Here is a 24,831-nt window from a genome sequence, read left to right on the forward strand (position 1 = left end):
GGCTGTGTTTAATTTCCCGCAGGAACGAACAGTGAGAGCTTCATTTATTCTAAGAACGGTCTGCCCCGTGAGAACACTGGTCTGTTTTTAGACAACCTGCCAAGCCTCTTTTGACAACCCATCTACTTTACTTTGGTTTTTGTCTTATCTTTATCAAATTTTCGTGGAAAAACTACATTCAGCTGTGGCGATGGTAACGCAAAACCCCGGAATTGCCAAGCCGCCTCTGCGCTTTAGGAAACGTAGCCCCGGCCGATACGCGAAGAGAGTAAGTATGAGCTCCCGGGTACCCGTAGCTCGGAGAAGCGCGAAGAGACTAAGTGTGAGTTCCCGGGCACCCGTAGCTCTGATTCTCAGGGGCAGGCGCCGAAAGGGGACTCCCCGCGCCACTCCCTCTCCCGGCCTGTAAACTTTTCCGGCTTCCGCACTGCAGTCCTAAAACCGCTGGAAGTTCGAGAGCATGGAGGCGGCGTGCTCGACCCCGACTGCGGGGAAGTTCGTGGTGGTCGGGGGTGGCATCGCGGGTGTCACCTGTGCGGAGCAGGTAAGGGGGGCGCGCAGGCGGCTCCGCCTCTCCTCCATCCCGGAGGCGGTGGCGCTTGAGGCTCCTTCCCCGCCAGCCTTTCCTAGTTTTTTTCCAGGTCGCTCTTTAGCCGCTTCCTTTTACCCCTCTCACTCCTTCTTGCTCCCAGGTATTAGAGACTGTGTCGTGGCCCCAGGTGATGTCCTTAGTACCTCGCAGGCTTCGCTTCCGCCTCAGGCAGGAGCGATGGCGAGCAAGTTATTAGGGGAAACGCAAAGCGGACTGAACCCGGCTCTGGTCCTAGTAATGTCAAAGCCGATGGGGAGGAGAGGGGGGGGGTTACGACTAGTAAGTCCTTGGTCAGAAAATTCAGCCCCCTTTCTTAATTAGCTGATTGAATCCCGCTTCCGCACGGCTGCCCAAGTCCTTAGTGCATCATAACTGAATGGTAAAGAAACCCTTACGTAAGTTTCCTATACTTTGGACTCCCAAGATAGAAGAGGTATCATCTCTAGTAATGTTTTTAAAAACAACCGGCAAGGGATTAAATGCAGTGAGGATATGCTTTTCTGATTTATAGTGAATAATCAGACCACGTATATACATGTACATGTATTCCAAAAGGGACTGGATTATTCTTTTGGTAAACAGTAAACAGATGTAATATTCTTATGACATCACTGATGTCATAAGAAATTGAAGACGTTTTTTCCCTTAACTTTTAATCTTTGGATGTGTAGTTTTCATTTATTCTCTGAGTAAACACCTATAATCCAGGCACTGTACTAAGGGCTGATCAGACTAATACAAACAGAGTATGGTACCTCCTTTTTAGAGACTCACAGCCTAGTGAGTCATGTAAATAAATAAATAAGTAAAAGTAAGTAAGTAAGTCATTTCATCGATGTGTTCACTACCTTAGGGATACCTGTGGAGTTGGTAAGGAGTGGATTAGGAAAAAAGTATCCTTTATTAAGGGAGTTGTCCTTTTGTCTTAGTACAGGCATACCTCATTTTATTGCCCTTCAATTTATTGTACTTTGAATATATTGCATTGTTTACAAATTGAAGGTTTGCGGCAACCCTCTCTAGCAAGCCTTATTGGCACCATTTTTCCAACAGCATTTGTTCACTTCGTGTCTCTGTGTCCTATTTTGATAATTCTCGCAGTATTTCAAGGTCTTAAATTATTATTCTATTTGTTATGGTGATCTGTGCTCAATGATCTTTGATGTTACTATTGCAAAAAGATTAGCACTCGCTGAAGATTCAGAGGATGGTTAGCATTTTTTAGCAGTAAAGTATTTTTTAATTAAGGCATTACATTTTTTAAGAACACATTTTTTTTTGCACACTTAATATTGGCAACTATAGCGTAAACATAACTTTTATTTATTTATTTTTGGCTGCGTTGGGTCTTCGTTGCTGCGTGCGGGCTTTCTCTAGTTGCGGCGAGCGGGGGCCACTCTTTGTTGCAGTGCGTGGTCTTCTCATTGCAGTGGCTTGTCTTTGCTGCGGAGCATGGGCTCTAGGCACGCGGGCTCAGTAGTTGTGGCTCACAGGCTCTAGAGCGCAGACTCAGTAGTTCTGTTGTATGCGCTTAGTTGCTCCGTGGCATGTGGGATCTTCCCGGACCAGGCCAACCCGTGTCCACTGCATTGGCAGGCGGATTCTTAACCACTGCACCACCAGGGAAGTCCCTAAACATAACTTTTATATGCACTTGGAAACCAAAAGTTTCATGCAACTCACTTTATCGAGATATTCATTTTATTGCGGTGGTCTGGAACCGAACCCACAATATCTCTGAGTTATGCCTATATAGAGGAATGAGTAAAAAGTTTACCAAGTAGACAAGAAAAGACAGACTTTCGAAAGGGAGGCAACAGTGTAATCTCAGGTGGAAAAGTGTGGCACCATCTGGAAGCAGCAAAGCTTAAAGCATATGGTTTAAGCTTTGCTGCTTGGGGAAGATGACCAGAGATGAAGCCAGAAAGCGGTAGAGACCTGATCATAAAGGATTTTATAAATCGTGCTAAGAATTTAACAAAGACTTATATAAGTAGTCAAATGATTTTGAGCAGGGTAGTAATATGATCAAATGAAAAATTTTGAAAGATGATTAGTTACAATGTGTTTGGAGCAGGGGAAGCTGGTTAATATGAAACTGGAAGGCTAACTTCAAGGTGATTTTAGTAGCATAATAGTGGAAACAGAAAGTGGGGAAATAAATTACAGAATATACAGAGGAAAGCAAGATGGAGAGAGTGATTATATTGTCAAATATTATAGAAGTACTTGGGAAAGGTGCTAAGCTTTTAAATGTTTTATTAAAGCTTTGCTTAATTTCATTCTACTAAAGGCAATTGAAATTATTATTTTATAATAAATAGAAGTTGGTTTAACTGTTAATTAAGAAGATAGTTTCTTCTCATCCTCTTCATGATAATTGTTGAGTTTAGTGTAAATGTATTTTTCATTTTAACAATATGAGAGGGGGACATTACTCACCACTACCCCATAAATATGACCAAGACCTTTAGAGGAAGAACAGTGAGTTTTTAGTTTCCTAAGTTAATAACATTATTAAAATTGCATTATCCCTGTCTCACCCCACCATGCCATATGTACTAATGCTTAGTTATTTATCATATTTTTCCTACTTGTTTTTTTAATAAGTTGGCAATTCACTTTCCATCAGAAGATATTCTCCTGATCACAGCTTCTCCTGTCATTAAAGCAGTTACAAATTTCAAGCAGGTAAGAACCTTTATATAACTTTCTTAGTATTACTCTTTAAAAAATACAATCACTCAAATAGCAGTTAGTGTAATTGTAGTATTTTAATTGTTTAAAATGACAAATGTTCTTTTGATACTCATTTTAAAATCATAGCTCAAAGTTTAAAATTGTTCAGGTTGAATACCAAAAGCACCTGGAATGGTACTGAATTTCTAGTTTTCTCTTCTTCTCTCCCATCTTTTCTGTCCCACTCAGAATTACTTTTCAGAAAATTTATCTTTTGAGGAAAGATGTTACAGACATATACATGTGTATCTTTATGCAAATATACTTGTGTATCTTTATTGTAAATGTGTGTGTATATATGTTTATGTGTTTACGAGTCAGAAGAAAAGTGCTTTTGAGGCAAGTTTACACTTGCAGATAAGTAATGTTTCAGATGTGTCATAAGCATCTCAGAACAGTTTGTAGTTTGTGAGTTTATTTTACACACTTTATAACATTATAATAGGAGTCTGAGAACATTTGGGTCATAGTATCAAAGAAAAGTGGTCTCCAAACATTTCTGATCCTGTACCTCACCTGTTAAAAACTTCTGAGCTCATATTTTAATATTATATTTATAAATTATATACATGTACTACAGTGCTACAATTGTGAATATTATAATGCCTATGCAAAAAATAAATGAATAAAAAGATGAAAAACATAAATCTTTTCTTCCCACACTGCAATGAAGACTATTAACATAGTCTTTGATTCATTAGAAGTTTTCCCTTATAATACTCTGATAATAGATTGTATCTTTTTTTCCTTTCAGCCTTTTGTCTAAGATTTATTATTTATTCATGTAAAGGTTAGAGACTTGATGTTAAAGAGGAAAAGCAACCTTCTCCTTACCCATCTCCCACAAACACACCTTTCCAATCTTGAAGTATGTTTTATAAAAGTTCTTTATATATTGTCTCCCAGGGAAGAGATCAATATACAGTTAACCTACCCCATTCTCATATATAAACCCCTAAGATTTACATAAGCCCCTAAGACCAAGGTTAATTTAGTGCCATATGTTGCTCTTTATAACCTGCCTAGAGATATGTAAGATATCTTAGAACCTTTGGTACAGCCAAAAGAACTATGGGATTGGGAGAACCAGAGAACTAATTATGGCTCTTAATTTCTAAAAGAAAAAAGTATATATTAAATTACGGCTAAGAGTACATACATGATAGAGAGATGTATAGCTGAGTCTTCTAATGTCTTTACAGAAGACTTAATTTGGTATAATGATCCCAGAGTTGTAAGACCTGAGTTTAGTTTTTGCCAATCTTTTTTTTTTTTAAGTGTTGTACAATAGAAGGAAAAGAACTTGGGTTCTAGGCCTAACTCTTATTTACTGGCTATGTAACCTTGGCAAATCTCTGTACCTGAGTTGCATCATTAGGATAATATCTTCCTTGCTTAACAAGATTGTGAGCTTAAGATGTACTAATCTATGTGAAAGTGAATTAAAATAAATATTGCAAATGTCAGTTATTCTTAGTGTTTAGAAGTCAGAAATTGCATTCTTGTTATCATTTTTTGAGCATCTAGATTATTTACCAACCAGTGTGCTAGGCACCCAGGCTATAGAGATTAAAAGTATAGAACATATGTCAAAAAGTCATTAGTGGTTATCCCTGGGGTAAAGGGAAAGTGAGATTTAAAGAGCGGTAAAGAAGGATTTTAATATTTAATCTTTATTATGTATTGTTTATTTGTTTAGTGTTAAAAAGAGCACATATTCATGACTTGTGTAATTTTTAAAGGAGAAAAAGGATTAATAATAATAATAATTCACATTTATGGAGTACTTATTATGCTGTACTTCTAAATGTTTTAAATATATTAATGTATTTAATTCTTAACCCTGTGAAGTAGGTCGTTATATTATCCCCATGTTACAGGTGAGGTAAATGGGTCACAGTGAGGTTAGGTAAATTTCTGAGGTGCATAAAGTCAGATTTTGAAACCAGGCACTTTGGCTGTAGGGCCCTCATGGTCAATTTCTCAGAATGATTACTTGCTACTGGGACAACAGATATGCAAGAAATAGTTGTCATACAATATGATCATTATCCTGATAGAGGCAAAAAAACTGAGGTAATATTCCAATACATGCATATTTATTTTTATACATAGAAAACATTGTAAAGGAGTGCCAAAGCCTGCCTTTGCGAATCAAGGAAGCCTTTACATTGGAAGTTGCATTGAAACTGAGCCTTGAAAAAAGTTTTCCAGTGTTTGTAAGAGAGCGAGTGGAGGTAGGCATGTGCCAAGGTCATGAAAATGTGTAGCTATGAAACATGCCCCAACAGGGACCAGTTCACTGCTGGCGTGTGGAGTGTGAGTCTGAACCAGTAGGCAGGGGCCAGATGGTGACGGGCTTGTGTGCCATGATGCGAAATTGCACTTTATCTAAATTTAGATATGCCAAACTGCTGGAGCATTTAGAGCAAGTGAAAAGACTGGGCTGGAGACGGTAATTTAGTATTCACCATTGTCTCAGTGTCAGTTGAAGCTACAGGCCTGGCTTGCACTTTCTCAGGAAGGACACATGCCGGGAGAAGAAGATGGGCCCAGTGGTGGTGTCCTTGGAACACTAAGCGGAGGTCAGAGAGAAAGGAGAACTTAAAAATGGCCATCCTTCTTCTTAGGCTTAGATCTAAGAGGAAAACTGTGAAAGAGCAGTAACCCTAAAGCCAGGAAGGCAAAAGTTTCAACTAAGAGGAGTGGTCAGTTGTGTCAGATCCTGGGGAATGGTCAGGTAAGATGATGGCTCTAAAGTAGCTATTTCTAGTATAAATCATTGGTGACTTTGAGACAGTTTATACTGTTTTGAGAAATTAATGGGAGGAAATTCTAAAGTGACGGTTAGCATAAACTTTTCTCTCTTGAAAAATTTGGCTGCAAAGGTAGAAAAGATAGAGTGGCAGCAAAAAGAGGACATAAGGTCTAGCGTTAAGTTGAGTTTTATTCTTTTACGGTGGGAAACACTTGAGCCTGTTCACCTGTTGAGATTAAGAAACCAGTGGGTGGGCTTCCCTGGTGGCGCAGTGGTTGAGAGTCCACCTGCCGATGCAGGGGACACGGGTTCGTGCCCCGGTCCGGGAGGATCCCACATGCCGCGGAGCGGCTGGGCCTGTGAGCCATGGCCGCTGAGCCTGGGCGTCCAGAACCTGTGCTCCACAACGGGAGAGGCCACAACAGTGAGAGGCCCACGTACCACAAAAAAAAAAAAGAAACCAGTGGGGAAGCCTGAAGATGAAGGAGAGCAAGGAATATATAACAAGGAAGGAGTCCTGAGAAGGTGAGAGGCGATGGGATATGGAGCGCAGAGCAATGGATTGACTCTGAAATAGTGGGAATGGGTCAGGGAAGGGTGGACACTAGCAAAGAAATGTCTAGATAGTGGGAAAGAAGTAGTCAGAGTTCTTAGTGGTCTCTTCATGCCTAGAAGTAAGGTGATTTACTGAGAATAAAGAGGATAGAGTAAGTTCAGGGAATATTAGAATGATGAAAGTTTGAAAAAGTCACTGACGGAATGGAATATGTTACTAAGATGTTATTGCTCTTCTCACTATGTTGACATTTGCACTGATGGTATAAAAGCAGTGGTGGCTACTTACATTGGTAGCCATTTTGTTCTTCACTGCCACACAGTTAGTGAAAAAAATAAAAGCCAGTAAAAAAACATGTTAGTTTTATTAAATCTTGACTCCTGAGTACACATCTTTTTAATATTCTGTATGATGCAATGCGATGTATGCATAAAGCTCTTCGGCATACAACGAGTACAACGTTGTCTCAAGGAAAAGCAGTTGTGCAATTGCTGAGTTGAAGATGAACTAGCTACTGTTTTCATGGAACATCAATTTTACTTGAAAGAACAGCTGACAAACTGGCTCTTCATGTTTGGAAAAATGAATGAAGTGAGCCTGTCACTTTAAGAAAACAACTGATGGTACTTGTTGCCATTATGACAAAACGAGAGCTTTCAAGCAAAAATTAGATTTTTGGAAAACTCATTCTTCACTGTGAGCCTTATAGTACTTAGACTTTTCTCATGAAATTGTTGATAATAATGAATGTGGTTTTTTATATTTATTGATATGAAATGTGTCAGTATTTGGAAGATCTCTGTTAACTTAATGAACCAGTATTGTCCAAACGACTGATGTGTGATGTTCCAAGATCCACTCAAAGTGCAGGATAAACTAATGGATTTCACAGTCACAGTATGAAAAGTTCTTGATATGGTTTCAAATTCTACATTTCATCTCTCTTTAAGAAACCATCACTTGTTGAGTTTTAGTGTGGCATCAAGAAGAATGTACAATTATCTGAAAGGGCTGCATATCTGTGTGAGACTGAACTCTCTTCATGTAGTGATACTTCAACCAAAACAACGTTGCAGTGGTTTAAAGGTAGAAGCAGTTTGAATGCAGAAGCAGATATGCAGCTATCTTCTATTAAGCCAGATATTAAACAAATTTGCAAAAATGTAAAACAGGGCTGTTCTTCTCACTTAATTTGTTTTGTTTTAGAAAAAAATATTTTTCATTAAAGGTATGTTATATCAGTGTAACATGTTTTTATTGTTACTTTTAAGTGAATTAAGAAATACTTAAATTTCTCAGTTTAATTGCTAATGCAGCAAATATTGCTAAGTGTAACTCAAAAAAACAAAAGCTCATCGGGGTCCTCAATCATTGGTAAGGGTGTGAAGGGGTCTTGAGACTAAAATGTTTGAGAACTGCTATAGCCATGCAGTAGCATTTCCATGCAGTGTTTAAGGCCAAATACCAGTCTGAAAGGTGTGTGGTACTTCTGTAGCAGACTGGGTATAGGACTAGAGAAAGCAAGTAATTTGGTCTGTGCTTGGGCGTTTTCAGGGTAATTAATGGTTAAGGATAAGAGAGCAAGGAAGGATTTGGGGAAAATCCTTCCCCAGATCCCTGGCACATCATTTGAAGTAAATGATCCACAATGGAGTCTTAGTGGGATAGGATGGAAAGTGAGTCCAAGAGGATGCTGATGACTTTGGAGAAGAGGAAAGAAGAGTCCAAAGACTAGATCACAATAAGGTTAGCTAGTAAATGGAGAGAGAGCGCTACAAGGATAAAGAAATAGATAAGCTGTTTGATTACACTATACAGAAGTAAGTAGCGTTAGCCCTAATTTTCCAGGCCAGGAAGCTGAGGCTCAGTGACTTTCTGAGTTGCCCAAGAGTGGTAGGACTAGTATTTGAATTTAGGTCTTAAAATGCAGAGTCTGGCCCTCTTTTCACTGTATATAGTGCAGTTGGCAGACTTTCTTGTTTTATGAATATGAAATAAATAGTGTATAAAAAGAAATGAAAGTTTTTTTTTAAATTCTTGAAAGGAAAAAAATTTTTAAGTATACATTTTTATTTCTTTTATCTAATACAGGTTTCTAAAGTGTTGGAAGAATTTGATGTTGAAGAACAACCAAGTACCATGTTAGAAAATCGCTTTCCCAACATTGAGGTTATAGAATCTGGAGTAAAGCAACTGAACAGCAAAGAACATGTAAGAGGGGTTTTTTCTTAATGACATTTGCCATTGTTAAATCTTGGTGAGGTTTTGCCTGCCTTCCTTTGACCCCCACCTGTTCCACCACCTCCCAAGTCTCTAGCATATAAATTTCAGTGACATTGATTTCTATTAGTATTACAAAAACTTACACTTTTTGTGAGTTTATTGGGTCATATAATTAGCTTAGCCTGGCATTTTAGGTTTTACATTCTAAATTAGCATTAACATTTATATAGTGTTCACTGTGTTTTGGGCACTGTGTTAATAAGTACTGGGATACAGTAGCAGTGATAGCAGGAACCTACTCCCGGTAGCTCTCAGTGTCATAGGGAGTACAGCCATGCGTACGTTTAATGTATGCCCATAGAAGAAAACAGTTGTTGAAATATTATCAAAGCTCTGATGGTAGGTATTCAGAAAGACTCCCAGATTGAGCAATATTTGAGCTATGTTTTAAAGATGGGTGAATTGAGTTCTCCAGGTGGAAAAGGACATTCCAGGAAGAAGAGATTACGTTACGGGTTCAGAGACCCAGAGAAAGGAAAGGGGCATGTGGAAGAGTGAGACTGTCAAAGGGGTTGGGGTGTGGATAAGTAAAGGAGATTGGCCGACTAGCCCAGAGAAATAAGTAAATAAGATTGTGAAGAGCTTTTTATGTCATGTTAATATTGAGTTTATTTTATAATCAGTGGAAAAAATAGTAAAGAGATTCTAAGTGGAGCCAGGAATGCTAAAATACTCTTTTAGGAAGATGGATCTGACAGCAGTGTCAAGGATGAACTGGGATAGAGCAGGTGGCCAGTAGCCAACAACCAAATTAGAAGGTGGTTGTAATAGTCCAAAATGATATAAGGCTCAAACTAAGACAGTCTCAGGAAAGGCAGTACCTCAGTCTCAGATGTCAGGAAGTCTCAGTGTCACATGATTAACAGTACCTTCAGATGAGCTTTAGGCAAGATAGGAAGTAGGGTTTGCAGTTGTTTCTCTAAAGCAGCTAACATTTGAGTTTTCCCTTAGGGAGAAAGCATACATGTCACATTTGAAACAAATAACTTGACAGGAAAAAAAAAAGTAAGAAAAAGTACTGAGTTTTATGAGAAAAATATTGCAAATCTGAATCCAAACACCACAGTTATTTCCTAATACTTGTAATGGTAGTACTTGTTCCATGAAACACCCATGTCAGTGAATCTGCTCACTGAGGTAGGCTCAAAAGTATACTAATGAATTGTGAGGGAACTTACATATTAGGGCATTTGAGTGAATCAGAGTGCCACACGTTTCATTTGAAAAGTGTTCTACATAACATACATGTCTGCATTCTGTCATCCATCCTTTGTATTCTTTAGTGAATTAGAAACGATGTGTTTTACCTTCGTCTCTACTTCCAAAAATTTAACAGTAGCCAATGAAAAGTTTTTGTGTTTCTTTTATAGTAGCTAAATGCAAATAATTTTTTAAATTTGGTCAGTGCCTATAACTAACTTCTGTTAGTTAAAATTCGAACCAAATTATCTAAAGGAAGACTTGTGTAACATTTCTGTATGGTTATACTGTGTTGCTTTATTGGTTTTATGTATTTGTTATGTAGCTGAAGAGTTAGAATGGGTAACAAATATTTCAGTGGGTATGTAAATGCTATTTGGCAAGTTTTATAAATCAGACACATGGCACAAGGTTAACCTTCGAAACCATTCCAGCAAAGTCTGACGTCTCTCATAGTAGCACATGCTTATGTATACCTGCTTTCTAAATGCTTCTACTTTTGTGTAGATATTCATTCAATATTAAGGAACAAAAACAATGGATCTCTGATATGTATTTTTAGATTCATCTAAATTCATTAATTCAAAATTAATATAAATTTACTTTAAAGCCAGTACATGCTAGGATTTAAGGTTAACATGTTTTTCACTTATATGAAAACATAATCCCCAAACAGCATGAAGTTTGCTGGTAAAGTGATTGTTATTTGTACTTAAGAATATAAATACTGTTTTTTAGCACTTCTGATTTTTCAGATTAAGAAGATGTATTGTGACCTCTTCTACCATTCACTACTCCCCTGTACCCATAACAGACATTAAGGTCTGATATGATTAGAATCACTAGATCTTCTTATAGTATCTTCTCATTGAGAGCAGAATGTTCATCAAGGAAATGTTCATCAGAATGCTCAATTTGAAATTTTCTAAATTTCTAATCTAAGGTCAACATACCTTTCCAAACATGAGATTCCCTTGGTTTTATCCAAAATTTTGTGGGAATGTACCTTTTTTCCCCATGGCAGAAGGACTAATTTTCATCAGATTTTTTAAATGGTTCATGCTTCTAAAGTGATTAGGAATCACTGGATTAGAGAATGCATTCTCATGCTTAGTTAGCTTTGTCATTGCTGTAACAAAGTATTGAGGGCCACCAAGAGGCAACCTTAATATATTTTTTGCTTTTGTCTTATTGAATGTTTAAAGTGCAGTTGTACCTATGTATAAATGTTCCCCCTCTCCTCTTTGTTGCTCTATGGTTTTACAGTGCATTTTAACTGAAGATGGCAATCAGCATATTTATAAGAAGCTCTGTTTGTGTGCTGGAGCTAAACCAAAGTTGATATGTGAAGGAAATCCTTATGTGTTAGGAATCCGTGATACAGACAGTGCTCAGGTAACATTTTGACATTGGGTCATGGGGAAGAAACATGAAGGTTTCTTAGACTTTTTCTACATTTGAATCAAAGTGTTCCACTTATAATGTCAATTCCTAAACTGTAGCAACAGAAGAAAGGTTTCATGACTCATAAACCAGAAAGTAGTTATAATGTTTTATTATTGCCAATTTGAGTTTAGTTTTAGTGGATAATTTATCTTGTTTTTTAATTCATGTTCTTTCCATTATGTGATATCCCAGAAGTAATGTCTATGCTGAAGGTTACAACTTACATTGCATACACATTCATTATTTTACTCTGATCGGGAGTATGTGATTTGCATCCTAAATGACGTAATGATCTTTTTCTCAAAAGATAAAGCATGTCCAAAATTTACTTCTCAGCAAAGAAATTAGTTAGTATTCAGAAGATCTTTGTCATACAGAATCATGACAGAATCCTAGAACTGAAAAAGACACTTGTTTGTTGTTCTGCTCAAGAACAGTGATAAACTATCCCAGTAAGGTGAAATTCTATCTTCAGAACCTTGTACAACTTCTTTTGGTAATTTATTTCAGGGTTCATTGACCCTTACTGCCAAAAACCTTCTTGTTTTCTAGTCACAATACTATTGTCTTACCTCAAGCTCATTGTTGTTGTTCTGTCCCATGAAGTGGTAATTGTACATTTACATAATAAGATTTTATAGTCTTGAAAACTGGTAGTATTTTCTTCTTAAATAATTAGGAATTTAGACAATATTAGAAGAACTGGATTATGTTCTTGTAAACATTTTAAGTTCATATTATCAAAGACTGAGTTCATAACTGTGTTACAGCGAGGCCCTCTACACATATGAATTCACTGAATCCTCATGATAATCCTGTGTGAGTCATTACTCCCACTCTACAGAGGCAGCTGAGATGGAGAGACTAAGAAATTTAGCTATACTAAAGTACTTATTATCAGAAGTATAATCTAAACTCATGACATTCATCTCCCTGTCCACTGCTCTTTACAGGTCTTTAATTACCTACTGTGTTCAGTGAAGGACAAAGTAGAATTAACTTCAGGTTTTTTCTTGTAAAATTTAAAGAAGTCAATTCAGTGGTTATGCATTGTACATTACAATAAGTTTTGGGGTCCATTAATAGAAATGGTGACCTGACATAGTAGGAGGTGGAATTTAGCTATTCAAGTGTCATCTTGAAGCAATGGGACTATTCTCTACTTTAGAAAGTACCATAAGAATGACTCCTGATATTTTTTTTTCTCTCCAAGTTCATTGTGATCTTTTTTGGGGGGAGGGAGGGAGGGATGGGAGGTGGAGGCATCAATTTGCTGTCTTATAACGTAATAACATTTTAAAATAAATATTAGACATTATGTGCTTCCTACTCCCAACAGCTTTATCTCTATCATCTTAATACTTATAGAGACCTTGAGATATACTCACCTCTTATTTCCATTTATAGTTGGGGAACCTGAGGTGCAGAGAGGTTAAGCAGTTTGCCCAAGGTCACCTGGTTAGTAACTGCTAGAGCCAGGGACTCTAGATCTGTGCCCTTAACCACTGTGCTGCTGTGCTTCTCGTTCCTGCAAGTTCCAAGTGCTGAGTAACTGCAAGGAAAGTGTCAACTGAGGGACTAGAAGGAAAGGAAGAATCCTGTTTCCAGGGTCTAGATCAATGTCATGTTGGTAATTGATTTGGTCAAATAGTTGGGAATGTGGTAAACTAAAGACAGGCTCTTGCTGCAATTCTGAATGTAGTGACATAAAAGGCAAGGAAAGTCAGGAAGAGGCCTTGCTATAAAGGCAGTTTGGGGTGAAACATGGAGGGAGCATTTATTATATTAATTGGGATGGTGTGTCCTGGCAGAGTGGGAAAGTGAGGTTTATTATCAGTGAAGCCTGTTGCTTCAGGCATTACCCACTATTACAAAACACTCTTTTCATTTTCTTTTTGATACAGGAATTTCAGAAACAGCTTACAAAAGCTAAGAGAATAATGATCATAGGAAATGGTGGTATTGCACTTGAATTAGTGTAAGTACCTGTATTTGAATATTATGTAAGAATTGCTCTGTGATTCATGTGATTAATTGACTAGAAGACATCTTGTTATCCTAAAATCAAAGATAAATATAATTGTTTTTCATACATTTTCAAGGGGGAAAATCCACTTTATTTTTTTAGCTTTCATGGAATTCATAGTTGCAAAATTGACCTTATAAAACATAGGAATTTCGGGAATGCTTTAGGTCTCAAAGGGTCTGACACTGATGACTGTCTAGATTTGACCCATACATGTGTTCTTATAAGCACGTACTGTACTGAAAAACAATTGAAAACGTGTACACCTTTAGAGGTTTCTGGTGATAGTCCCCGCGACTTTTTATTGCTTATACCCATCCTGCTTCACTCATGTATGGTACCTGTCTGGCCGATGAAACGCAAGTGTTTGTGAGTTCTATTTCAGGGTATGTGGTACTCCTAGCTCTTGGTTTTTGGAAGTTGGGGATTGTGAACACCTTAATGTGAAATACTGTCATCTTAAGATGATACTTCAAGTTTGGAGAACATTGAGGACCTGCTGTGGTCTGCAGAGCATTGATTCACTTTCTTTGTGATTTTATCTTTCAGCAGATGGCTGACATGGAACAGTCTAGATATTTTTCAGGCCAGAAAGTTGGGTCTGACTACAAAGAGGACAAATTTATATCAAAATAAGCAATCTGCCAAAGCCCTGTCTTTTCTCACTTTCATTCATTCCAACTCTGAGACTAGGTTTTTGCCCCTCCTTTTTAGAGGATGGTGAATCCCAGTGGAAACCTGTAAGAGTTGTTGGATTGCCTGAGTACTAGGTGTGGCAGTCATTGTTTTAATTATGAAGTTTGAGGCATTGTATGGAAAAATGCAGAGAAAAAACTAGGGAGTCAAGACCAAACTGGGCCAAGAGGAGGGAGGCATAGATTTATTGTAAGAGGGGCTTCAAATCCTTATGTACACATGACAGATTTTCTCCATCAGTTATCACCAAAAGTATGACTTAATACTATTATTATTACTATTATTCACATTGAAAAGCTTTCTCATTCAAAAATGTTCAGAGTTTCACAACATTTAAACCTATTCCTCACTTTCTTTAGGTCGCAGATTAAAGACCACATACTTGGATATAAAACACATAATTTTATATTCAGTAAACTCTGGTAGTTTAAGAAAGCTCCCATATAGTGTTATTCTCTCGGTTTAGGTTTACTGAATGATTAGGACTTTGTCTTCTCTTGATGAAAAATGACATATCCAGACTCTTTATGCTTTTTAATAGCCCCCGTGTCCCACTGAAGCTAATGTTGATTTCTTCAGTATACTTTTATTTCAGTTATTATCTCTTCTTTCCAAATGTAGGTTAATCCTTTGTTTTTCAAACATAGTTTTTCATAATTTCACAAAATTTAATACTTCTGTTTTTTAAGTGGTTTTAAAAATGAAAGCAGTATTTCCCCTATGGGTGATGACACCTTCATGCTTACACATCTTTCTGAGGACAGGTTCATAGGGTAAGAGGATTAGAGGGTGTCTCGTGAGGTACGGCACACCCAGGAGTCACTTGTGGTGACTACTTAGAGTAAATACGGCTCGCTAGTCTAGCATCAGTATTTTAAGCTATTCTGATATGTGTTATGTTGCTGTACTACTTTAAAATACAAAAAAAATGATAATTACAGAAATTTCTAGTTTATAAAAATTAAGGAAATCATTTCGTGGTAACTGTGTGCCTATATGTAAATTGACATAAAATTTATCACCAAATGTGTGTGTATTCTGCTTTCTGCTCATCAGCAATGCTGTATGACCTGAGCAGTGTTAAGATAAAATGTTCTCCAGATAATCTGACATTTAGTAACTATAAATACTCTTTGCTGGCATAGGAGAGGAGGAAAAATAAAGGCCCATTGGAGAAAGCAAGGGACTCCTTTACCATATGCCAGAAAGCATGAACATCAGGTGATCTGAAGTCAGATGTAGTAAACCTTCTTTCTTTTATCACCTGCTTATTGATCAGCCTCAAAAAGTCATATAACCTAACTTACATCAGTCTGAGATATAAAGATGGTAGTACTTTTTACCATAAATCAATGTTAAAAATTAATAACACTAATACACTCTTATTACCATTGTAATTTCAAATAAAAGTGTAGTTAGGATGACCATATATATTGTGTGTCCAGGATTGTCCCAATTCATTTGTATCAAAACAAGTAGTAATAGCAGATAAATTATAATGAACTGCAGGGACCTTGTGGAATGAATATTAAGAAAATTACATTCTCCGTGTCCAAACCTAGAGATAAAACTGCAGGTGCTCAGGAGCTCTGGCTACCTCCTGAACGGTAATGGAAGGTGGCTTCCTTGGCCATTCCTTTCTTCCTCTAAGATCCTTCATTTTTCTGTGAACTGGATCTTTCTTTGGCTAGATGGCTTGGAAACTTCTGAGGTGAAGGAAATTCACTGCAGGGTAATTATTCTGTTATAACAAAGTTAAGATTTTAGTTTCTATCTCTCATTTGCTCGTTTTTCTGTGTCCTTCCATAATGTGCTTTGAATACATAAAATATTTGTTAGCAAAGAAGTCAACTGTTCTCAATATTGTAGCTATATAACATCTATAACATCTATCCGTTCATTACTGATTACTCTATAACTAGGTAATAAGCAAGGCACTGCTCACTCCTGGGAACCCTGGCGGACATTCATATAACTATCCTGTAGAAATTGAACACTTTGAAGTGATGTTCATTGTAATGAAATTTTACCTGATATTCAGTACATATATTTGTCACGTTTTTTCAGTAAACTGGTTACATTTCTTGTATTATTCTACTTAGCACGTATTATCCTGAAAAAGTGTTACATTCCTCTTTATAATCATTCTTTCTCAGTTTGCCTTAAAATAGTTTATTTACATTTGCCTTAAGAGATAACTGTTATTTGTAGATACAAAGAGTTTTTCTTCCAACTAACTTTCATATTCCTTTAGGTATGAAATTGAAGGCTGTGAAGTAATTTGGGCCATTAAAGATAAAGCTATTGGGAATACTTTCTTCGATGCAGGAGCGGCTGAATTCTTGACTTCAAAGCTCATTGCTGAAAATCCAGAGGCTAAAATTGCACAAAAAAGAACAAGATATACAACTGAAGGTAAATATAGCATCTAGCTCATTCATTCACGGATGAAACTTTATTTTTTTAACCATATAGAAAAAGGCTATAAGAAAATTTAGCAAAAATATTTTATTTGGGGATAGGAATATAGATATTTATTTCTATTTCCTTTTGTGATATTTAAGATTTTATTTATATATATGTATAAAATATTTATAAGATAAATATATTTATATATGTGTATATATGTGTATGATGTATTTTATATGAAAAATATGTATAACTAAAACTGGCAATTTAAAGTAAATTAAGTAAACCAGCCCATCTGCATCTTTGTGGACAGATGCTCCAGTTGGACAAAACCTAAGGTAATTTTATTAAAAATGCAGTGAGTTTAAAAACAAATGCAGTTTTTTTTAGTTTAAAAGAGCTTTTTTATTTTTTTAAACTTTTGGCTTATAAAATTGAGCAAGAATTTTGTAAGTTTTGGGGGTACTAAAAATTGACAAAATTTTCAAAATTTGATGTCTAATTTTCTTACCTTTCATATTAACCAGTGTATATAACATCCATAAAACACTTTTGAGTGTTTATACACAACACTCGATTGAAAGATTACCCATTTTATAGCTCTACATCACAAAATATTAAAATTATGATTAAAATGATTAATATAGATAAGTTTAGTCCTGCTGTATGAATGTATGTGTGAAAATTATTACATTGCCTAAAAACTTCTGAACAAAAACGTAATTCTCTGCCTGGCAGTTTTTATATCATTTGGATTTTGAATTGAGTTTATCCCTTCAGGAAGGAAAAAGGAAGCACAAACCAAAGCTAATGCTGGTAATACAGGCAGTGCCTTGGGACCTGACTGGCATGAAGGGTTGGATCTTAAAGGAACAAAAGAGGTATGTTTTCATATACTGTTTAAACGTATCTAAATGCAGTTTTAAATTCTTGAACTGTTTGTTAAAGACTGGTTATAAGCCTATAGTCAAAGAATTGCTAGGTCACTTTCCTTAAAATCCATGGTTCTAGGAAAGGGCTTCAGTGCCACTTGGCCCCATTGAACTCTCCAGAGACAGAGATCTCCATACAGAGACGTTAGTGAATACACCTGTCCTATTTTAAATTAATCTTTTCTCAAAGGTCACTTTAGATGTAGTATAATATTTTAAAGGTTATTAGATAGATTCTAAATAAAATACACATTTAATATCCTAATTGCATAAGCAGATGACTTGCTTTTACTCATTTTATTTACTAGATATTTTAGTTTTTTAATAGCTGTTAAAAGGCTATGATATTTAAATATTGCAAGAAACATGCAGTCCTTATTACTGTGTATGATACCTTTTCAGCCTTCAGTAGGTTGGAAGGGGGCTGGCTTCACAGTGTATGTAATTTTTGTGATGGAAATTACACAAAGTAATTTATTCCTGCACCTTCAGGTCCTAAGATTAATGGTATTCTTAACCTGGGAACTTCAGTTTAGTTCAGTGAACATTTATTGAGTATCTCCTATCTAACTGGCATTTTACTAAGATTCTGGAATATAACAATCTGGGATATATCAACCTTTTTTTTTTAGTCTGTAACAGTTGTAATTTAAAAGAAATATACGTGTAATTATCAGGGAAGCTCATAGTAAAAAGTATGCCCTTGGTGCTACCTGCCAATTCAACTACTAGACCTCTTTAAGTACTGACTGAGTTTCTGCTTATTTCTTTCCAACAGAAACTGAGAGCCATGCTTGTGGGCATTCAGTGTGTTTTCTTTTATACTACAAGAATTATTTTTTCTGTATGTTTTTATAAGTGTATTATAAATTTTTTCTTCATCGTCAGTAACCCAGATCATTCTTTCTAGAAGTATTATAGTGACCAGTACTTCTTTTATTTTAGTTTTCTCATAAAATTCACATTGAAACTATGTGTGAAGTAAAGAAAATCTATCTTCAGGAAGAATTTAGAATTTCTAAGAAAAAGTCCTTGACTTTCCCAAGAGACCATCATAATCAGTTAGTTATAGCTGACAAAGGTAAGTGATGAAATAAGAAAAAAATAAACACTTATTTTAAAAGAAGACAACTTAATATCGCTTTATTATATTTAGAAAACAGCTTCATATTTCCATATAAAACTTAAATGTGAAAAGTAAAAATAAAACCATAATTTAATAACATAAGTCATTTTGTTTTCACTACCTAACTCTTTACATTTTCTAATAAATTGTAGAAAGCGTAACATCTTACGTAGGGCTCATGTTTTGACCGTCATAACGCGATGAGTTAATCAGAATATCTTGTGAATCAAGACAAAACATAAAAACTAAAAAAAATCTGATACTCACAAAGGTGAAGTGACACCCTCAAAATCAAACAGAATGAAATCTATAAATTTGAAACTAAGGCACAGATCTCTTAAAATTCCTATTCTACACTCCTGTGAGAATTACTCAGAAATACACTCACCCAAACCTACTGTATGGGATATCCCACTGCTCTGAATTCTTTGAATTTTTTCATAGGAAAAGAGAGTGTTAGAGTTTGAATGTGAATAATAAGGGAAAACATTGAAAAGTGAGTAACCTAGTTAGACTAAACTCTCAATGGAGTATAATCTATTAATAAAGATTTTTAAAGAAATAATTTATAAAGTATTATCAATTTAAATTTACTTTGTTAGAATTTCTATGTCTAAATTTGAAGGAAAAATGTTTAGAATGCCTGCCATAGTTTTGCGATTATACCCAAAATAAGAAGATGGCACTGACGACATTAAAAATTGTTTTAGCAGATGTACCTATAAATATTAAGAGGTGTTGTTTTAAAGTCATCTCCTGCCTTTTTCTTTCTTTCTTTCTTTCTTCTAGTCATTGTATTCACATAATGTTATAGACGGTGGTGATTACACTTGAGAATAATTTTTTTTTTTATTTTAAGAGATATGGCCCGTATATGTGGAATTGACCAATGAAAAGATATATGGCTGCGATTTCATTGTCAGTGCTACAGGAGTTACACCAAATACAGAACCTTTTCTCTGTGGCAACAATGTAAGGTGAAAATTTTTGTCCCAGTGTGAACACTTTTAAAGTATTGTTTATGAAGATCTCTAATTCTCAAGCATGAATAATTGTTCATTGTTTTGGCACAGAACTGTAATTTAAGATGACTGAAAACAGTTTAGTTTATATTCATGTCTTGATTTGCAATATTTTTTTTTACTGCTTCAAGTCCTTAAGCAGTTAACATCCCAGCCTAAGTGTCATTATTAAGGGGACATAATGCACAATTTATCTAAACGTTGGTAAGAAACTGATACCTCCTATGAATTCTTAAAAGTGATTCTTTTAGAGAAGCCAGCTTGTATTTTTTGCTTTTTAGCATCTGAAGTTTACAAAAACTAAGGAATATTTTTGTAACTATGGGTGGGGTCATCATATGGTTATTGGAAATTTTTGATGTTCTAAGAATTTTAAGAATTTGAAGTTCTAAGAATTTCATGGGTTCGTCTTAGTAGGAATTTGAGTGCCTGGAAATTCAGCTTAGTTGTCTAAACTTGGCAGTTTAGCCAACTTTTCTCATTAAAGATCAGCATATCAATGTGTAGAATTTGACTTGCTCTTTTACTTTAGAATGAAAAAGTCACGTTTCTTTTTCTTACCTCATATGCTTATGAGGAACATTGTTTAGTTTGATGTAGCAAAAGACGGTGGCCTGAAGGTGGATGATCACATGCACACGTCCCTTCCTGACATCTATGCTGCAGGTGACATCTGCACGGCCTCCTGGCAGCCCAGCCCAGTCTGGCAGCAGGTAAGCTGGCAGAGGTGGTCACAGGTTTTTATCAGAGATTCCATCTGAAAATAAAGGAACTGCTACCCGCATGTCCAGCTTTCTGGTTTTCCAACTTTTCTACTTTAAGTGGGAAGCTATCATAGAGTTTTTTTGTCACAAAAACAGCAAACAAAAAGAACACTAGAATTTTTCCCTTTTGGTAAGTGATTATATAGTGATGGAATAGACTGGGATGTCTTTTAATTTTAAAAGAATTATGATAGTTACTTTGTTTTTCATGCTCAGATGCTTATCAGCGGTGTCCAGTGGAACTTTCTGTGATGACAGAAATACTCTATATTTCGGCAGTGTCCAGTCAGGTAGCCACTAGCGATGTGTGTACTAAGCATTTGAAATGTGGCTAATGTGACTGAGGAACTGAATTTTAATTTTACTTTTAATTAAATAGTCATGTGGCTAGTGACTATGATTTGGGACAGCACAGCTTTGGATGAAAAAGTAGCAAACTGAGATTATAAACCGTACATTCTGTTTCTGATGACCTTATTCCTGTGGGAATTATTACTGAAAGACTGTTCCCATAGTAAGCAGAATTCCTCAGCCTAACAACCCCTTCTAACTGGATCTAGACCTCCTCCTGCCCCGACAGTGTTGCCTGCCTTGTAATGGTGGAGCAGAAGTGCTGGAGGAAGATACTCAGCGGCCAGAGGTGGGGTTGTTTTAGTAGGAGTAGAGACAGAGGTAGATGTTAACAGATGAAAGAACCAGTCAACGCTTATCTTGGTGAAAGACCAGCTCCACAGGTAGGCATGTTTATTCAGATTAACTGTGGAGTGTGAAGTAACTATGGAGTGTGAAGTAGTGGGAGAACCAGATGTATTCTAAGCAGCAGCTTTGTTATTTAGTATGTTTTAACATACATCAGAGATAGCATCAACAAGACAGTGATTTCAGCCATAATTCTAAAATGCTTCAAACTAGCTTGTTTTTTAGTTTTCTCTACAATGACATCCAGTGTTGTTTTTACGGCATATCTGTCCCAAACTCAATTCGGAATTGGAGTTCATGGGATTTTTTTTTTTTTTTTTTTTTAACATCCCAGCCCTCTAAGGGTTGAATCTAGGGAATATGTATATTATTATATCCTTCATGTGCCTCATACTCTGATACAGGAAGGTCCAAAAATAAACAGGGGTTTCTTACTTTGAGTGAATCTAATAAAACTTCATCTCTTAATTTGCAGAAGCAGTAAGTACACTAATTCATTTGTTTTATATAGTCCGAGACACAAACTAAAGGGACTCAGAGGCTAGAATACATTAGGTAACAGTGCAGCAGTGTAATATCGCAGGCCACTTCTGTTGGCCGTTCTCTAGTTGTTACTGTGCTCAGTTTACTCTGCTCCCTTACCGTAAGCTGCCTCTTACTTCATCAGACCCAACCTTGTTTAGAGAGGAGACTGAATTTTTTTTTAAAAAAACTATCACTTCTACGAGAAATGCTTAAAGCTCATATCCATGAGCATGGTTATTATTTTTTGCACACAAAAAGACATTCGTTACCACACATGAGGTATAAGAATGACCAACACCAGAATCAGTTGGTTAGTGTGGACTGCTGATTGCTTCTGTGGCAAAGATGATTCAATCAGTTACCTAACTAGCAAGATCTAACTGTTCTCAAGGACTGTCAAGCACTGAACCCCTTTAAGGAATTTTACTAGGTTAAGGTGATAACATTTTTCAAATGATGATAATAAAAAGTTAAATTGCATAACCTTTTTTTTTATTTCAGATGAGGCTGTGGACCCAGGCTAGACAGATGGGATGGTATGCAGCAAAGTGCATGGCCGCAGCTAGTGCAGGCGAGTCTACTGACATGGATTTCAGCTTTGAACTTTTCGCTCATGTAACAAAATTTTTTAACTACAAGGTAAGATAGATAAGCAGATTAGTGCCTTTTCTGCTCGTTAGTTTTTTGTGTTTTTTTTTTTGCGGTACGCGGCCCTCTCACTGTTGCGGCCTCTCCCATTGCGGAGCACAGGCTCAGCGGCCACGGCTCGCAGGCCTAGCCGCTCTGCGGCATGTGGGATCCTCCCGGACCGGGGCACAAACCCATGTCCCCTGCATCGGCAGGCGGACTCTCAGCCACTGCACCACCAGGGAAGCCCCTGCTTGTTAGTTTTGTAACTAATTATGATCATCTGATTTTCTCACATGAATAAACTTATATGGCTTTAATCACTTTACAAAAAATGACAAATTTCCTCATTTCTTGCAAATTTATACCTGGTTATTATTGCTGGGCTTAATCACTAATCATCTGATAATCATTACCTACCTTCTCACTATATTATTTTATAGTTCTGGGGGTTGGGGGGGAAATCTCCTCCAGATTTGTTCCCTGTTGGTGCATTTCTGAGTTTTAGTTGCAATTCACTCCTCCTTTTTGAAGAGAACTAACAGCTGTTCATACTCAAGAATGAGCAGGTACTTCCCCCTACATATTATCTTATTTAATCCTCTTTACATCACTCTGAGGCAGGATTTTTCCTCCTAATTTACCGATAAGGAGAAACACGTACAAATATATACATACGGTTCAGGGAGACTAAACAATTTGCCCAGGAAAGATCAAATTCAGCTTCTTACTAAATCTTTAAATTGTGACTCACGCCTAATGTAGTCTACCTCCTACATATTTGTATATTCGCTAGGTATTTTTAATGTTCATACAGGTTGTATGGTAGTGTCATCTGTAGAGTAAATGCATGCCATGCAAGTGTTTTCTTTGGGCTCCTCCGAATGGCACTTTTAGCTGTAAATTTTCGTGACTAGATTTGCCATTCTAGGAAAACACAAAATAACTGCATATTATGTTTCTTTTTCATAGTCATTAAAATAACTGTTTTGTCTTTCTCTATATAGGTTGTATTGCTGGGAAAATACAATGCACAGGGCTTAGGTTTAGACCATGAATTAATACTGAGGTGTACCAAAGGACAAGAGTACATCAAAGCCGTGCTGCAGAATGGGCGAATGATGGGAGCGGTCTTAATTGGTGAAACTGATTTAGAAGAAACATTTGAAAACTTAATTTTAAACCAGATGAATCTTTCAGCATATGGAGAAGATCTATTAGATCCAAATATTGATATAGAAGATTATTTTGACTAAAAAGAGCATTTCAAGAGCTACATCGAGTTCCAAATAAGACAAAAAAGTCACATGCCAATAAAACTGACTGCACTGATTTAAAGATGACCATCTGAAGTTAAAAATACGGAAATATGAAGATTTTAAAAATAAATAAAATTCTAAAGATGAAATCAGTTTAAATCATTTATTTATAGATATATTTTTTTCCTAACACAGAAGTGACCACTTAAGTCTTAAGTATTCACTTCTGTGTTTTTAAACTTAGACACATGCATTTGTGATTTAGATTTGGAGCAAATTTAACTATGTTGTTATCTACTTAGTCAACAGTGTGGTCTGGTTAATATACCAGAGCCATTCTCTGTGAAATGTCAAAGTAGGGCTGTGGTTTCAAGCAGCTTACAGTTTTATTTTACTTAAATAGAGGTGTAGCATACTTGCTAATATTATTTGTATGGATACCTTATTCCTTTTTTATTTAGTAAAATATTCAGTATAATAACATTGTTATCAAAAGACAGTTGTGTCAAAAGAAAAAAATACAACTAGTTATGGCAAGGCATAAAGAGCTTAAGATAGTTATATGAACTTACTCTCTTAAGTATTTTACATTTAAAGGGTTTTACATTAAAATGATTTATTTTTCCCTTGTTTCATACTGTAAATTTATACAGTTCATGATCTCAAAATTTCAAAAGGTCTCAAATTCTCAAGTCTTCAATACTTAAATAAATTCTGAAAATATAGCTCCATATGAATAAAATATTAATGAAATTGTCTTAAAATTAAACTTTTGATTAACTACAAAACTAATGGTGTATACATGCATAAACTTTTTCTTAGAAGATTTAGAAGCACTCAACTCATGCAGTATCAATTTTTCTTTTCTTAGCCCCTGTAATCTTACAATCAGGTTGCTGAAGCATGTTCACCGACTTCTTCTGGAAGTTACTTGGAGATTTTTCTTCCCTCTTTTTATCAGCTCCTTCGGAATGACAACTTTGAGGTGATTCAGCCTACAAAACAACAGCAAGACAAACACTGGTTAAAAATTCAGCTATTCCATTTTCTCAGGAGATTAATAATCTCAATAGTCCTTCTATATCACCTCTTTAATTAAGTGTCCAGTGGTCTTGTTTTTTATCTTCAAATTTCTTCTAGTATGCGCCCCATCTTAAATAGAAGGGGCTGTG

At 36.1% G+C, this 24,831-nt stretch overlaps 2 protein-coding genes across 3 annotated transcripts in view; one reads left to right on the forward strand and one right to left on the reverse strand.

Annotated features, from left to right (window-relative positions):
• The first annotated feature begins 341 nt into the window (after positions 1 to 341).
• On the forward strand, positions 342 to 23,808 carry PYROXD1 (pyridine nucleotide-disulphide oxidoreductase domain 1). 2 transcript variants are annotated; one of them, XM_067695866.1, is made up of 12 exons: positions 342 to 544; positions 3,203 to 3,283; positions 8,737 to 8,856; positions 11,395 to 11,523; positions 13,479 to 13,552; positions 16,551 to 16,711; positions 17,486 to 17,586; positions 18,583 to 18,718; positions 19,623 to 19,735; positions 20,376 to 20,498; positions 22,275 to 22,412; positions 23,408 to 23,808. In XM_067695866.1, exons 1-12 carry the CDS (start codon positions 461 to 463, stop codon positions 23,654 to 23,656), a joined length of 1,509 nt encoding a protein of 502 aa, XP_067551967.1. In that variant the 5' UTR covers positions 342 to 460; the 3' UTR covers positions 23,657 to 23,808. The 2 variants fall into 2 exon arrangements, with proteins under 2 accessions (XP_067551967.1, XP_067551968.1); XM_067695867.1 differs by having other exon boundaries at positions 3,225 to 3,283.
• The window catches only part of RECQL (RecQ like helicase), a 33,380-nt gene continuing 32,357 nt past the window's right edge, over positions 23,809 to 24,831 (reverse strand). Inside the window, exon 15 of the mRNA XM_067695864.1 lies at positions 23,809 to 24,654. Within this exon, the coding sequence (XP_067551965.1) occupies positions 24,502 to 24,654 (153 nt within the window). The 3' untranslated portion in view covers positions 23,809 to 24,501. The remainder of the gene's footprint in view (positions 24,655 to 24,831) is intronic.

The sequence above is a fragment of the Pseudorca crassidens genome, chromosome 11 (genome assembly GCF_039906515.1).
Source record: "Pseudorca crassidens isolate mPseCra1 chromosome 11, mPseCra1.hap1, whole genome shotgun sequence".
In the NCBI taxonomy this organism is placed as follows: Eukaryota; Metazoa; Chordata; class Mammalia; order Artiodactyla; family Delphinidae; genus Pseudorca; species Pseudorca crassidens.